Consider the following 15,302-nt stretch of genomic DNA (forward strand, 5'->3'; position numbering starts at 1 on the left):
GCTTTGTATGGAATAGAAGCTCCTTCCTTGGTGTTTTGTGTGGAACAGAAGCTCCTTCCTTGGTGCTTTGTGTGGAACAGAAGCTCCTTCCTGGTGCTTTGTGTGGAATAGAAGCTCTTCCTTGGTGTTTTGTGTGGAACAGAAGCTCCTTCCTGGTGCTTTGTGTGGAGTAGAAGCTCCTTCCTTGGTGCTTTGTGTGGAGTAGAAGCTCCTTCCTTGGTGCTTTTTGTGGAGTAGAAGCTCTTCCTTGGTGTTTTGTGTGGAATAAAAGTGTCTCCTGACTTTGGAATGTGGTTACAGAGCTGCTGCCTTCAGTTTGGGGAAGGAAACAGACCCTTTAATCTCCACTGGTGCCAGCTGGGAACAGAACTGTGGGGCACAGCTGAGAGGCTGCTGTGCTAAAACATCCCACAGGAAAGAGTTTCCTGCGTTATTTCCTGGCTGGGAGGGTGGGCAGGCCCTGGCACAGGGTGCCCAGAGCAGCTGGGGCTGCCCCTGGATCCCTGGCAGTGCCCAAGGCCAGGCTGGACATTGGGGCTGGGAGCAGCCTGGGACAGTGGGAGGTGTCCCTGCCATGGCAGGGCTGGGATGGGTGGGCTTTGAGGTCCCTTCCAACCCAAACCACTCCATGATTTCTCATTGCTTTATTTTACTATCTAATTTGTTTGCTGTTTGATTCCTTAGAATTCCACACTTTAATATTTTAATGAAAATTTTCAAATGGATGGAATTTAATTTTTTTTTTTTTTCACACAGGGAGAAGAAAATTGAGGGTCTGAACTTTGTCAGGTGCTTGTCTGCCTACCATGCCCCTATTCTGACTGCAAAGCTCCACGAAACAACTTTGGCTGTGGCTCAAGAGGTTGAATTTTCCTATTAGAATATTCCACTGGCTCTCTGTGTCTATATATGTATTTTATAGCTCTCTGAAGTGATTTATGCCGCTCACCTGTGGTGAGTTTTCCTCAACTGGGTGGTCTCAAGGATGATTTGAGACTCAGAGACTGAGAAAATGTAGATTGTAAGTTAATAACATTTTTATGAGTGTGTATTTTAATTCTCACGCATTGTGAATCAAATTAGAAATGTGTTTCTCAGTTGCTTGTAATGTTACTTAAAAATGACAAAGGGGAAACATGAATATTTATTTTAAAGTCTATTTGATAAACATTATTCATTGTTTTTTGGGTTTTTCCTGTGTGCAGGTCAAGAATTTACGCTCAGGTGTTTCTCGAGCTGCTGTGGTCTGTTTAGGGGATTTGTTCACCCACCTGAAAAAGAGCATGGATCAAGAACTAGATAATGCAGTAAAAGTCCTTTTGCACAAAGCTGGGGAATCCAACACTTTTATAAGGGAAGAGGTAGACAAGGCACTGAAGGCCATGGTTAATAATGTGACTCCAGCACGTGCACTTTGTTCTCTTATAAATGGAGGGCAAAGGTAATTCCTATAAAGACTTTATAAAGAATATTGTGAATAGAGTACATTTATCAAATGTAGGCTTTTTAACATCACATCTGAGTACAGTAAACAGAAATTTGAAAATCCAGTAAATCAGCTCTGCTAAACCTCTGCTAAAGCCAGGGCGATGTTTGTTGGCATAAATTAAATTAAAGCCCCTCTGTTCCCTTCTGTGCACTGTGTGAGAGGCTGGCTGTTGATTTTGGAGCTTGGTGTATTTTCTGGCGGCTTGCACCACTTCAGTAATTTTATTTGCTGTCATTGTATATGCTTGGGGAGCTGCTGTTTTGCTTTGCCTGGTAAAGCTGACATAATGTTCTTTTCCTCCTTTGCTCTGCAATCAGGTCCTGTCTTATCCAGTTCTCAGCACCCCTCTTTATTTGGAAAACTGATTTATAACTTAAAATTCTCTAGCTGCATCTATCTTGCTGGATGTCCTGTTCCTCTCTAGGCTGAGCCTCTGTGTCTGCATTTTAATTTCCTTCTCAGTGCTGCTGGCCATTTTTTTCTGGAGTTAATTCCCGTCTTTCCCTGGCTGTTCAGTCTGTTTTCCTTTTCCATCCTCATTCACTGCTCACCACATCTGAGCTGGGTGCACCCCCTGGTGCTTCCTCTCTTCTCTGCCACCCTTGGTGACATTTCCCAGGCTACATTTCCCTTCATGGCACATTTCAGGTGCTCCATTGGAAATCCCTCCACAGATTTCCTGCACAGCTCCAATCCTCAGAGTTAGTCTTGATTCAAAACGTTCTCTCTCCTCTTTTCTTTCCCTGGAAGCTGGTTGGTGTGGGATACATGGGTTCTGTCTCCTGACAGCTGTACTGCAGTTTCCTGCTCTTTAAACTGAAAGGCAGAAATCAGCCTTGCGATTTCTGTTCTTTATGAATTCCTGGGATTCAAACTGACTTGGGATGGATGCCCCATCCCTGGAAGTGTCCCAGACCAGGCTGGACAAGAGGCTTGGAGCGGCCTGGGACAGTGGAAGGTGTCCCTGCCCATGGATTTATGGTCCCTCGCAGCCCAAACCAGGCCGATCCCATGATTTGGTGAATTTAGGAGCAGCAGGCAGCAGCTACCCCTGGCTTTCATTCAGCATCCAAGGGAAGTGCCCTTTTTGGGTTCTCCCTTCTTGGCTTCAGAGACCCTTGGCCCTCCTGGTCAGAGTTGTCTGTGTCAGACCTCCCCACCTTCGCTGGCAGATTCAAACTCACCTGCTGAGGGGTTTGCTGTAAGGACTTTCCCCCTCCAGTTTGTGAATTTGTATAGGTTTTCTGCTCTCTCAAGGCATCAGAATTGAGCTGTGAGGCTGAATACAGCATTTGGGCACAAATGAATCTGTTCACAGCTCAGACTTTCCTAACTCATGGAGTACAGTATGTTTTTAATGGGTAACACATCAGGCACGGCCTAAAGGTGCAGCTTTTCCAGGCCTGGCTTCAGGAAACTCTGGCCCTGTCAGCAGGGAAGGCCCTGGAGCACAGGGCAGCTCCAGCTCCAGAGGCTGTGACCAGGAATATGGGAATGACCCTTCAAAGGGGGAATTTGTGTCTCTGTAGGAAGTGAAAAGGGTTGTTTGACACAACTGCAATTCCCCAGGGGATGTTCTCTCTAAATTGGGCTGAGTTGCTTCAATTCACCACAACAGAAACCTTCAATTATGGTGACACTTATAATTCATGAGACCTCTTAAGATGCACCTGGTTTCTGCTCAGCTCCTTTCAAGCCTGCTGTGATCATGACTGTTAATTCTGACTAGACAGAAATACTGATTCTTCATCAGCTCCAAAACTGGGTTTGACTTTACCAACAAGAATAATTCCAGTGGGAGGTGTCACTGCCCATGGCAGGGGTTGGAATAAGATGAGCTTTGAGGTCCCTTCCCCACCCAAACCGTTCTGTGATTAGATACATGATCCAAGAGCATGATTCCAGGGACAGAGCTGAGAGTGGCTTTACTTCAGGAATTTAAAAATCCTGCTTCTTGTCTGTAGGAGCTGTGTTTAAGGTGTTATGTGCACACAAATGTTTTCCAGCTGTTTCCATGAGCAGGGGCTTTCCTGGGAAGAAGGGGTTTGTTTGCTTCATGGCGTGAGGTCTTTCAGCCTCACAGTTATTGTTTTCCCTTTGAAAGTGCAGCAGGAGTTACAAACTGTCCTCGAAGTAGGATTTTTAATCCAAGTATAAAATTGGAGACGTTAGAGCTTGCAGGATTGTGTTCTTGAACACAGGTGGGATCAGCAGGGGAGGCAGGATTTAGATAAAAGGGTCGTTTGCTGCACAAGTTTGAAAGCTGATTCTGGCTGTTCTCTCCTTTGCATCAGCACAGGTGTTTATTTTATACAAAACAGGGATCGTGAGACTCCCGCAGGGTCTTTAGAAGTCGATTGAACACTGCTTTAGTCAATTTTACAGTGATGCCAAGTCCCCAGGATGTGTCTCTGAGCACAGGGCCTGGTTTTTCTTAGAGCTCGTTGAAAGAACAGTCGTGTGCTTTGTAAAATAAAATTATCTGAAGGAAAACTAGAACTGAAATTCTAAAACCTCCCTGCCTGTGTCCAGCAAGAATAATTGTAGTGGAAGGTGTCACAGGGTGGGACAGGATGGGCTTGGAGGTCCCTTCCAGCCCAACCATTCAGGATTCCGTGATTCCAAGGTTTTGTTTGGTAGGGCAGGTGAATGCTGTGAGCAGCCCCTCCAGGGCTGGCCCTCAGGCCTGTTTCCCTCCCCAGCCACCTGCACTCAGCCGTGAGGAGATGCACAGCCCAGCACCTCGGGGACATCGTGGAGCGCATGGGCCCGGAGCGCATCCTGGCCGGAGCCAAGCCCGTGGCTGACCGGCTGCTCCCTGCCATAGCCAGGTTTGCCCAGGACAGCTCCCAGCAAACCCGGTGAGTGTTCCCTCCCTCGGGGAGCACGCTCTGCCTGGCTCTGTGGGTGTGCCCTGCACGACAGCATCGCTTAGGCTGGAAAATACCTTGGGGATCATTAAGGGTTGGATGAGGCCTGGAGCACCCTGGGATAGTGGCAGAGCTGGAATGGAATGAGCTTTAAGGTTCCTTCCAAACAAAGCTTTGAGTCTATCCCAGCACTGGCAGCACTGTCGGGATAGTGCATGTGACAGGAATTACCTGGATACCTCCCACACACCCTGGCTGCAGGGAGGAGAGGGGCTCACAGGATGTGCCTGCTGGGCATGGAGGAGATGCAGCCACAGAGGGAATGCTGGCTCTGGGATCCACACTTGGATCTGATCCGTATCTGGCTGACAAGGCTGGAGCGTCCTGGTTAAAGCCAGCAGAAGTGGAAGGCTGTTCTCATTAATTTGGTCAGTTAATTAAATAGTGGTCCTTGAGCACATCCTCTGGGGGAGGATGGAAGGGGGTCTGGTTACTCATGTCAGCAGCAATCTTAGAGTCATGGAATCACTGAGGTTGGAAAAGACCTCCAGTAACAGTGACTGCGGACTCCCAACCTCCCTGGGCAGCCCCTGCCAAGGCCTGAGCACCCTTTCCATGGGGAAATTCCTGCTGCTGTCCACCCTGAGCCTGCCCTGGCCCAGCCTGAGGCCGTTCCCTCTCCTCCTGTCCCTGTTCCCTGCCAGCAGAGCCCGACCCCCCCGGCTGTCCCCTCCTGTCAGGGACTTGTGCAGAGCCACAAGGTCCCCCCTGAGCCTCCTTTGCTCCAGCCTGAGCCCCTTTCCCAGCTCCCTCAGCCTCTCCTGGGGCTCCAGCCCCTTCCCAGCTCCATTCCCTGCCCTGGACACAATCTCCCTGCACCCTTCCACTTTGGAATGATGCACCTGTAGTGACCCAGTGACAAAGCCAGTCCCTGTTCCTGGATGTCCTGGTGCTCTCCCTGCAGGTTCTACGGGCGGAAGATGCTCTTCAGCATGATGGCCCATCCTGACTTGGATAAAACCCTGGAGAAGTTCGTGCCAGCCAAGGATTTGCCTTACATTAAGGAAGCTGTTGGCAGCCTTCGAGAGAAGGTGTGTGGGAAAGCTCTTGTGGAACACCTGGGGCAGGTGGACGTGTCCCAGGGGCTGTTGGGTGTAGACAATTCCAGCACTGCAGCCACATGAATTCCCTGTGATTCTCTTGTTCCATGAATTCCTGCTGTACCTTTGTGCAGGGCCTGGGGGAGGTGCCCTTGGATACACCCTCAGCCAAAGGAAGGCGTTCCCAGACTGGAAGTGTTGGACATTTGAGGTTGTCCTCTACTTGCAGAGATGCTCCCAACATCCCGGACAGGTAATGAGCTCCAGTGCTTATCCTGGGAGGAACCTGGCCAAGGAGGGAGCACAGAAACAGCCACACAGGGCTGTGAAAGTTCAACATCCCTGAAGGAAAAGGAAGGTCGTGACCTGTTCCAGGGAAACTCTTCAACGGAGTGACCAGTTATATTAAAATGGCTTTGTGCATTTTGAAGTTAATTTGTCTATTGACCATCTATGAATACACACAGGACACAAACCACCTGGAATTCCCAGTATGGAATTGCAGAATCATGGAATGGTTTGGGTTGGAAGGGGCCTCAAAGCCCATCCAGTGCCACCCCTGCCATGGCAGGGACACCTTCCACTGTCCCAGGCTGCTCTCAGCCCCATCCAGTCTGGCCTTGGGCACTGCCAGGGATCCAGGGGCAGCCACAGCTGCTCTGGGCAGTGTGGATCCAATGGATCCATGGCAGCATCATCCAAGATGTTGCTGTTCAGACTCACGGAAAAACCAGTCCTGGTTGGAGCCACAGCACGAATCAGTCATTTGTGCACAACTGTGGTCACCAAGGACTTAGACCCTGACTGGGATGCTGAAGGGTTTAGATCATATTCTGGCCATTTTAAGTTTTGTTTTATCTTCTTACAGGTTTTATATTGACTTTTTTTTAGGTCTTGGAGGTACAGTAACAATTTCTGGGCTCAGATAAATGTTAATTACAATGACTTTATGGATTACCCCAGGACATCCCACCCCTTATTCCATATCATCTGATTGATGCACAAATGAGTACATTTGGACTGTAAACACAGATATCTATACATTATACATATAGCTGTGTACAAATACAGTTATTGCAGTGGTCACTGCCCATCCCCAGGGTATGGGCAGAGTTCATGGGGTCCATCACTGCTGGGACTGGAGCAGTCCATGGGAGTTAAATTGTGCAGTGGCAGTGACATTCAGCAGGCATTTTTACAACCAACATTACAGGCCAATCTCAGCCCAAATCAACTCCCCCTGAGGTACACAACACGTTTCTGTGTCACTCACCAAGTGCAGCCACGTCTCTGAGACAAACCATGGATGGGTTTGTGTTTGCTCGAGGCTGGATTAACCCAGTCAGTCTTTCCTAACATCCCCTGGTCTGTGCCACAGGGCCTCCCCATTCTGATACTTAGACCCCAGACCACAGGGGCTTCACCCGCTTGGTCCTGCTTGATCTCAGCTCACGTTTCATGGATCCAGTCATGGATTACCCGGGATACAGTGTCTGTGGTTAAAGCCACCCCTCAGTCTTGAGCCCACTTAGAGGTGGCCCCTCTTCCCCGCTGAGCTGAGGCAGCACGGGCCCACCAAGCTGGAAATCACTCTCCTTGTGTTGCCAGTCCAGATCTGCCCATGACACTTTACTCTTGCAGCCTGATCCCGCTGTTTGTTGTTGTGATGCTCCTCATTATCCCGACTCTCAGGCACAGGATGGCCTTTCACTGTCAGCCTCTCTACCCAGGCACTGATGTCCTGCCATTCTCCAGCAGCCAGAATCAGTTTTCCTCTGCCAATTGCCCTTTTCCCACCCTCCCTGCCACTCTCACAGAGCGTTTGCCACCATCCACCAGCCAGTGCAGAGGGAGAGTGTTGGCCACTTCTCTGCTCAGCATGTCCAGAGCCAGCTGGAGGCTCTCACCTCTGCAGTGTGACTGGATCCACTTTGTCCTTCAGCAGCTTCCCTGACTCCCCATGTAGGGCTCCATACTGCTACTTCCCATTTCCTACTGGTCCCGTGGGATCCATCAGTGAGGAGAGAGTGTCACCTCCCACCCTCTGCCAGCTGGTTCTGGTGGGGCCACCTCAGCACTGTCACCTTGTCTTGCTTTGAGACAGTTTAAAGAGGGGGGCACTCTGAAATGAGGAGCCTCCCCTTGATTCCAATCAATCCCTCTCTGCCAATAAGGAATGAGATATGAGTAGATACAAGTGAGAAAATAACAGTTTATTAACAAACAGAATGCCAACAGGCAGCAGGGGGAAATGTAAATAACTGCTGCATAGCAAAGTGCTACATCTCATGGACTCCACAGGAGCAAGGAGAGACCTGGAAATACCCACTGCTCTCAGGGATGATCTCAGGATTTAGGACAAAGGGACAAGCTGGTGTCAGATCCGTGTTTGGAAGGCAGGAGCCTCCTGGAGCAGTTCCAGCAGCAGACAAAGGCCCGACAGCTCATCCAGGGTCAGCCTCCTCCCCACATCAGGGGACAGGCAGGGCCAGGCCAAGCACCAGGGCTGGGACCACTCTGCCTGGCTGTTTCTGCCCACGGTGATCCAGAGTGGGGCTGCTCTTCTCCTGCTGGGATTCCTCAGCTATGGACGGGCACCCGCAGAATTCATCCTTGAGGCAGCTCAGACCCGCTCAGTGCAGTCCCTCCGAGCTGAGGGAAAAACCACAAATGAAAAGAGAACCCAAAAAGGGACGAAAAAAAGGACCTCTGCCTGGACAAAGAGCAAGCAGCCCACGAAGCCAACACCACACGGGGAAATCCTGCAAAGTGCCAGGGTGGGCGGATTTCAAAAACACTCAGGAGAGCACCACACACACACACACACACACACACACACACACACACACAGAGGCTCCCTGGCTGGGAGAGATCTGGAATACAAGAACGTTATGGATCACCCCAGGACACTCCACTATGTCCTTTCTGTGAGGGTGGGCAGGCCCTGGCACAGGGTGCCCAGAGCAGCTGTGGCTGCCCCTGGATCCCTGGCAGTGCCCAAGGCCAGGCTGGACATTGGGGCTGGGAGCAGTGGGAGGTGTCCCTGCCATGGCAGGGGTGGCACTGGGTGGGCTTTGAGGTCCTTCCAACCCAAACCATTCCATGGTTCTGTGATTCAATGAACTGAAAAAGAAACACTCTCAGATTTAAAGCAAGCCAAAAACTGCATCCAAGAACAGAATTCAGAGGGCTGTGACTGCAGTGTGACTGTTCAGAACCACATTTCTTTAACACACCCTCCACAATTCAAAATAATAACTGATTCTACATGTACTGATAAATTTTGATTGCTTATTCCCTTCCCCACCCAAGCCTTGTGTTCAGGAATTAGGAGTGAGGCAATGACTCTGCCTGGATGGTCTGTAAATACTTACCTGGACAGAGAGGTGATTCCACAGGTTTTAGAATTCTTTCCATGACTCTCTAATGAGATCAGGTCCCACAGGAAATATGTTTATAAATGTTCTAGAAAGAGCTGTTTCCACCTCAGCATGGCACGTTGCTCAGGTAACACCTGGTCTGGGGTCAGACTTTAAAGTGCTTTGAGAAAAAAGAATTAAACTGCAGTAAGTTTTTTGGGAGGGTTGTGACCCATTGATGTGAGGGAAGTTCCCAGTTGTTACTGGTCACAAAACCAGCTGCATTTGGAGCAGAATGGATATAAGACTTTGGGAACAACGATTGCTGTTCGGTGATTTATTTTTAATTCACTGTGTTTAAGGTGAAAGTTTCTGTTTACTCCTGATACTTGCAGTTAGATGGGAAGAGAATGTCTGGGATGAGCCTCCTGTTCCAACGTGGCTCATGGAATGTAGATACAAAAATGCTGCTAGTGAGGGTTTTCTTGTTATTTTTCTAAGTCCGTGAGAGACTTTTCTCTCTCACAGAAGAGGTAGCAGGGAATGTAAACAACCAAGCCACCTGCAACCTTGAAAAGTCTTGTTTATGGTATAGTAGAAAATATTTTGATAATGGATGTTTTAGGATTTTAGCCAATCACCCCAAGGGGTGGCTGATCCTTTGTCCAATTAGACTACAAAGAAAAAAGTCTATAAAAGAGTTTGTAAAATAATTAAATAAATCAATCCTGCTGCACAATTCCTGCCTGCTGGAGCTTCTCTCCTCCTCCTCCCTGTGGCTGTGGGACACGGTGATATACCGTAGGGCCCAGGCCTGCGGTAATACATGGAATAACGTTCCCCTTTCCCACAGGGACAGCACAGAGGCCCACGAAGCCCCAAGGAGAGCAGCTCCTCGCAGTGCCCTGGAAGGTGAGGAATATGTCAGGGACATTATCGGGTCACTGAATGCCAAAGACTTCCGGGAGCGCATCAGCGGCGTCCGGCAGCTGCTGGCGGACACGGAGAGCAACCCGGCCCTGGTGCTTGCCAACATCGTCAAGGTAACTCCAGGGAAAGGCCGGAATTCAAAGGGATTTAGAGCCGGGTCACAAAGTTTTCCATAAAAGTCTTGGTCCTTCTTGGTATAAGGGTGATTAACAGAGAGCATTGAGGAGCAGGGGGTGCGTCTGTGTGGGGCACTAAGGGATGAAAGGAAGGGAAGAGGAGGGAAACATGGAAGGGAAGAGGAAGGAAACATGGAAGGGAAGAGGAAGGAAACATGGAAGGGAAGAGGAGGGAAACATGGAAGGGAAGAGGAGGGAAACATGGAAGGGAAGAGGAAGGAAACGTGGAAGGGAAGAGGAGGGAAACATGGAAGGGAAGAGGAAGGAAACGTGGAAGGGAAGAGGAGGGAAACATGGAAGGGAAGAGGAAGGAAACATGGAAGGGAAGAGGAGGGAAACATGGAAGGGAAGAGGAGGGAAACATGGAAGGGAAGAGGAGGGAAACGTGGAAGGGAAGAGGAGGGAAACGTGGAAGGGAAGAGGAGGGAAACTTGGAAGGGAAGAGGAAGGAAACATGGAAGGGAAGAGGAGGGAAACATGGAAGGGAAGAGGAGGGAAACATGGAAGGGAAGAGGAAGGAAACTTGGAAGGGAAGAGGAAGGAAACATGGAAGGGAAGAGGAGGGAAACATGGAAGGGAAGAGGAAGGAAACATGGAAGGGAAGAGGAAGGAAACTTGGAAGGGAAGAGGAAGGAAACATGGAAGGGAAGAGGAGGGAAACATGGAAGGGAAGAGGAAGGAAACATGGAAGGGAAGAGGAGGGAAACTTGGAAGGGAAGAGGAAGGAAACATGGAAGGGAAGAGGAGGGAAACATGGAAGGGAAGAGGAAGGAAACATGGAAGGGAAGAGGAGGGAAACATGGAAGGGAAGAGGAGGGAAACATGGAAGTTTTCACTCAGCACTTTTGAGCTACTGCCCAGAGAAGCTGCGGCTGCCCCTGGGTCGCTGGAAGTGTCCAAGGCCAGCTTGGACAGGGCTTGGAGCCACCTGGGATAGAGGAAGGTGTCCCTGATGATGGCAGGGAGTGGAATGGGATGGGATTTAACATCCCTTCCCATCCAAGCCAGTCTGTGATTCCATGATTTCTGGAATCCTGTGTGCTGTTTTTCATGCCACTCTTGGGTAAATATCCAAATAGTGGAATAGTTGTAAAAAAAGCAGAAAGGTTTAATCAGGAACTGAAAAACTGTCTGAAGTAGAGTTAGAAGTTTGTGTGTGGGAGAAGGTGAGGGAAGTATTGTGCTAATGCTCAGGATGAGGATCCTGTCCGGTAGGAAAGGGAGTTCTGTAGGAGAAAGAAGAGGTCCAGCAGGTGTGAATTAAAGATGGATACAATGAAAGGAAACCCAAGCTTGTCCTCCAGCAGTGCCGTGTCTGTGTGTGGAATGATGGAGTTCTGTTCTGGAACTTCCTGCTATCTGAACTGAACGGGTTTGAAACCTTTCAAACGTTCCATGTGCTGAACAGAGCCATAAAAATACTGGCTTGCAGGAAGTATGAGTCACAGTGAGAGTTACTGTGCCTGGAGTCCGTTGCACTGCAGGGACTCAGGGCAGATGAGGTGAGATGTGGTTGAATAATGCACGGGGTTAAAATACCAAATGTTGCTTGACTTGCCCCGAAAATGATCCCAGGTATTTGCATATCCCAGAATCCCAGAGTGGTTCGGGTTGGAAGGGACCTTACAGACCATCTGTTTCCAACCCCTGGAGATACCAGAGCCATCATTGCAGAGATGGACAATTAGAGTGTAACAATAAAGCAGGTAACGAGCTTTGCACCTCAAGCACTGATTCCCAATTCCACGAGTGCTGTTTGGATGCTTTTCCAGATCTTTGATGCTTTCAAGCCTCGCTTACACGACTCCAACAGCAAAGTGAACCAGGTGGCTTTGGAGGCCATGCACAGGATGATTCCACTGCTCAAAGACAATTTATCACCTGTGATCAACATGTTAATTCCTGCCATAGTGGACAACAACCTCAACTCCAAAAATCCAGGGATTTATGCAGCTGCCACAAACGTTATCCAGGCTCTATGTCAACACTTGGGTAAGCAATTTATTCTCTCTTAATTTGGAACAGTTTCGGTTGTGGTGATTAAGTTGTAAATTGAAAGTGTTACTCTTTCCAAGAGTTTCACAGAGTTGTTACACTGTGTAAAAACCATTGGGTTTATTCTCACCCTTTTTAAACCACACATATCATCCTGATACGGCTCAGTAGTGCTTGGTCATTTTTCCACAGCATTTTCTTATTTACCTTTTCCCACATTGTGTTTATTTCCAGAGAATTTAATTTCCCATTTAAGAATTTAACGTGTTCTGCTCTTTGCCTGTAGACAACTCCCTGCTCCTGCAGCCGCTCTGCACCAAAGCCCAGTTCCTGAGTGGAAAAGCAAAGCAGGACCTGACAGAAAAGCTGGCTGGTAAAGTGATGTTTTCCTTTGCTTGGTTGGTTGCTTGGGTACCACCTTAATTAGGGAAATTAATTGCCAGGTGGAGATGGCTCTGTACCTTCCCTTCTGTCTCAGGAGGTTGTGCAACAGTTGTCACATTTCAGCTTTTTAATGGAAATTGGAGCTGTTGCTGACAAAACAAAGGATTGTTATTAGTATTATATAGTCAGCTGGAAGATCTAGAAATACCTGGAATTTATAAATATTTATAAATATATTAAGGATTTAATTTAAATTTAAAGACCTTATATATTTAAATACCTTAAGGATTAACATTTATAAATACCTTAGGCTGTATTCCCTCTCCCAGTGCTCATTCCCTCATAGTCTTGCCAGGAATCCAGACTGGTTTGGGTTGGGGGGACCTTAAATCCCACCCATCCCACCCCTGCCATGGCAGGGACACCTCCCACTGTGCCAGGCTGCTCCAAGCCCCAATGTCCAGCCTGGCCTTGGGCACTGCCAGGGATCCAGGGGCAGCCCCAGCTGCTCTGGGCACCCTGTGCCAGGGCCTGCCCACCCTCCCAGCCAGGAATTCCTTGAGAAAGGCTGGGTTTCCATGTTTTAAGTGAACAAGGAGTGTCTTTATGGGAAATATGCTTGAACCAAACGTGTTCCTTGGCTCACTTTCAGAGCAGTTCTGTGTGAAATGGAACTCAGTAACACAATGGACAGGCTGTTCTTGAAATATCCCTAAATTTATGCTTTCTGAGGGTGTTAATCAGCCTTTAAACAGTCCCTCTCTTGCTGGGATTTTTGGAGGGGTTTATATTATACAGCAGAAGAGGCTGTTCTGGCATTTGCTAATGAAACACTGAATTAATGTTTGAGGATCTATTCCAACCAAAATGATTCAGTGGTTTAATTGTCTAAGTAGGGAAAATATTTCATCTTTAAACATAGATATTTATTTTTTACATATATTTTATGTATATATGTGCAGGGCCAGGAGTTGGGCTCGTGATCCTTGTGGGTCCCTTCTAGCTCAGGATATTCCATCATTCTATGATTCTATATTTACAGCATAAGGCTGCTTTTTTTCTTAAATACCTATTGGTTATTTGTGAGATAGAGGGGAAATTGGAAGTACCAGACCTTACACTGTGAGAAATAAAGGTCCTTATGAGAATCCTAACTGAAAAAAAGACCAACCAAAAATCCCCTTTATTTGTTTCAGTTTTTCAGTTTAATGGAAAAGTGTAATTATCAGCAGCACTGGCGCTACTGTGTAAACTGCTGGGAGAGGATAACAGGAGTGATTGTGGGGAAATCACATATTTTTTGTGGGAGCTGCCGGCGTTGCAGCAGCAAACTCTCGTGTACAGCAGCAGTTTGAGGAGACGATTTAAACCCCTCTCAAAGCCGGGCATCACATCTAAACTGTAATTTAAGTGAGTATTTTATGCTGAGCCGCTGCTTGCTGCCCTGCAGAGCTGGTGCCGGAGCTGTACCCGCGGAAGCCGAGTGCGGTGGAGCAGAAGGTGCTGCCTGTGCTGTGGCACCTGCTGGGCAGCACGGCCGGTGGCGGCTCCGTGCCCGGCCCCGGCGGCGGCCGCGCGGCCACGGGCAGCTTGGCCCAGGCCCTGTCCGCACAGATGGGCCCCGGCCTGCTCGCCCACGCTGCAGCCCAGCCCCCGCACATCAGGAAGAGCTTGGAGGAGCTTTTGGAGACGGGAACATGAAATCACCATCCCCGCAGGTGAAGCTGCAGCGCTGCCTCAGCCGGACACACGGACGGTGCTGCCGGGACACGGGCGGGCGGGAATGGCCCCTGTGCTGGCCCACGGGGCCTGGGGGAGCTGTGGGAGAGCCCCTGGAGCTGGGCTGGGCTGGACTGGACTGGGAGAGACTGCAGAGCTGGGCTGGGCTGGGAGAGGCCCTGGAACCAGGCTGGGCTGGGCTGAGAGAGCCTGGGGAGCTGAACTGGGCTGTGCTGGGACAGCCTGAGGGCCTGAACTGGGCTGTGCTGGGACAGCCTGCCAGACCGAACTGGGACAGTCTGCGGGGCTGAACTGGGCCATGCTGGGAGAGCCTACGGAGCTGTGCTGGGCAGTGCGGGGCTGGCTCCCCTCACTGTCACCAGCATGGCCATGGAGGAGCCGCTCCAGCCCATCTGTGCTTCCCTTCAGAGGCTCCAGCCCAGGACCTGACCCTGGATTGCTCATGAAGAACCACATGGTCACATCAGCACTGCACTTTACAAGGAAAATGGAAGAGAATCCTGGACGCAGTGACGCAGTGCTATTTGTGAAAAACATGTATTTTTGTACCCCCACAGGCAGTGGTGCAGTATTTGTTGTCTCAGGGCTGGGCAGGGGGGGAGAACAAACTCCAACCCTTCTCCTTCCCCAGCTGCGGGCTCTGGACACATTGGACACGGGACACAATGGGATATATAAATAAAGGGATTTATTTCTGTACAGGGATGTATTTCTGCAATGGGGTGGGAAGGAGTGGCTCAAGAGCTGCTCTGCTCAAAGGAACCCGGTGACAGCGGCTGAATGTGAGCCCAGGTGTGCCAAGGTGGACAAGAGGCCAAAGGCACCTGGCCTGGACCAGGAATAGTGTGGCAGCAGGACCTGGGCATCCAGACCATCCCCCTGTGCTGGCACTGCTGAGGGACCTCCAATCTTGGCATCAGCTCTGGGCCCCTCACTTTAAGAGGGACATGGAGGGGCTGGAGCGTGTCCAGGGCAGGGAACAGAGCTGGGACGGGGCTGGAGAATTCCTGAGGGAGCTGGGAAGGGTCTGGAGCCCCAGGAGCGACTGAGGGAGCTGGGAAAGGGGCTCAGGCTGGAGCAAAGGAGGCTCAGGGGGGACCTTGTGGCTCTGCACAAGTCCCTGACAGGAGGGGGCAGCCGGGGGGGTCGGGCTCTGCTCGCAGGGAACAGGGACAGGAGGAGAGGGAACGGCCTCAGGCTGGGCCAGGGCAGGCTCAGGGTGGACAGCAGCAGGAATTTCCCCATGGAAAGGGTGCTCA

The 15,302-nt window shown here is 49.8% G+C and overlaps 1 protein-coding gene across 5 annotated transcripts in view; it reads left to right on the forward strand.

Moving 5' to 3' along the window:
- The window catches only part of TOGARAM1 (TOG array regulator of axonemal microtubules 1), a 40,955-nt gene extending 26,213 nt beyond the window's left edge, over window positions 1-14,742 (forward strand). For 3 of the 5 annotated variants that reach the window (XM_032113268.1, XM_032113269.1, XM_032113270.1), the window contains 10 exons: window positions 757-862; window positions 1,206-1,441; window positions 4,192-4,350; window positions 5,324-5,450; window positions 5,594-5,712; window positions 9,672-9,861; window positions 11,697-11,916; window positions 12,206-12,292; window positions 13,754-14,021; window positions 14,452-14,742. In XM_032113268.1, the coding sequence (XP_031969159.1) occupies window positions 757-862; window positions 1,206-1,441; window positions 4,192-4,350; window positions 5,324-5,450; window positions 5,594-5,712; window positions 9,672-9,861; window positions 11,697-11,916; window positions 12,206-12,292; window positions 13,754-14,004 (1,495 nt within the window). In that variant the 3' untranslated portion in view covers window positions 14,005-14,021; window positions 14,452-14,742. The other 2 variants (XM_032113271.1, XM_032113272.1) reach the window with 2 other exon arrangements.
- Window positions 14,743-15,302: the final 560 nt, after the last annotated feature.

This window comes from Corvus moneduloides, chromosome 6, assembly GCF_009650955.1.
Source record: "Corvus moneduloides isolate bCorMon1 chromosome 6, bCorMon1.pri, whole genome shotgun sequence".
Lineage (NCBI taxonomy): Eukaryota > Metazoa > Chordata > Aves > Passeriformes > Corvidae > Corvus > Corvus moneduloides.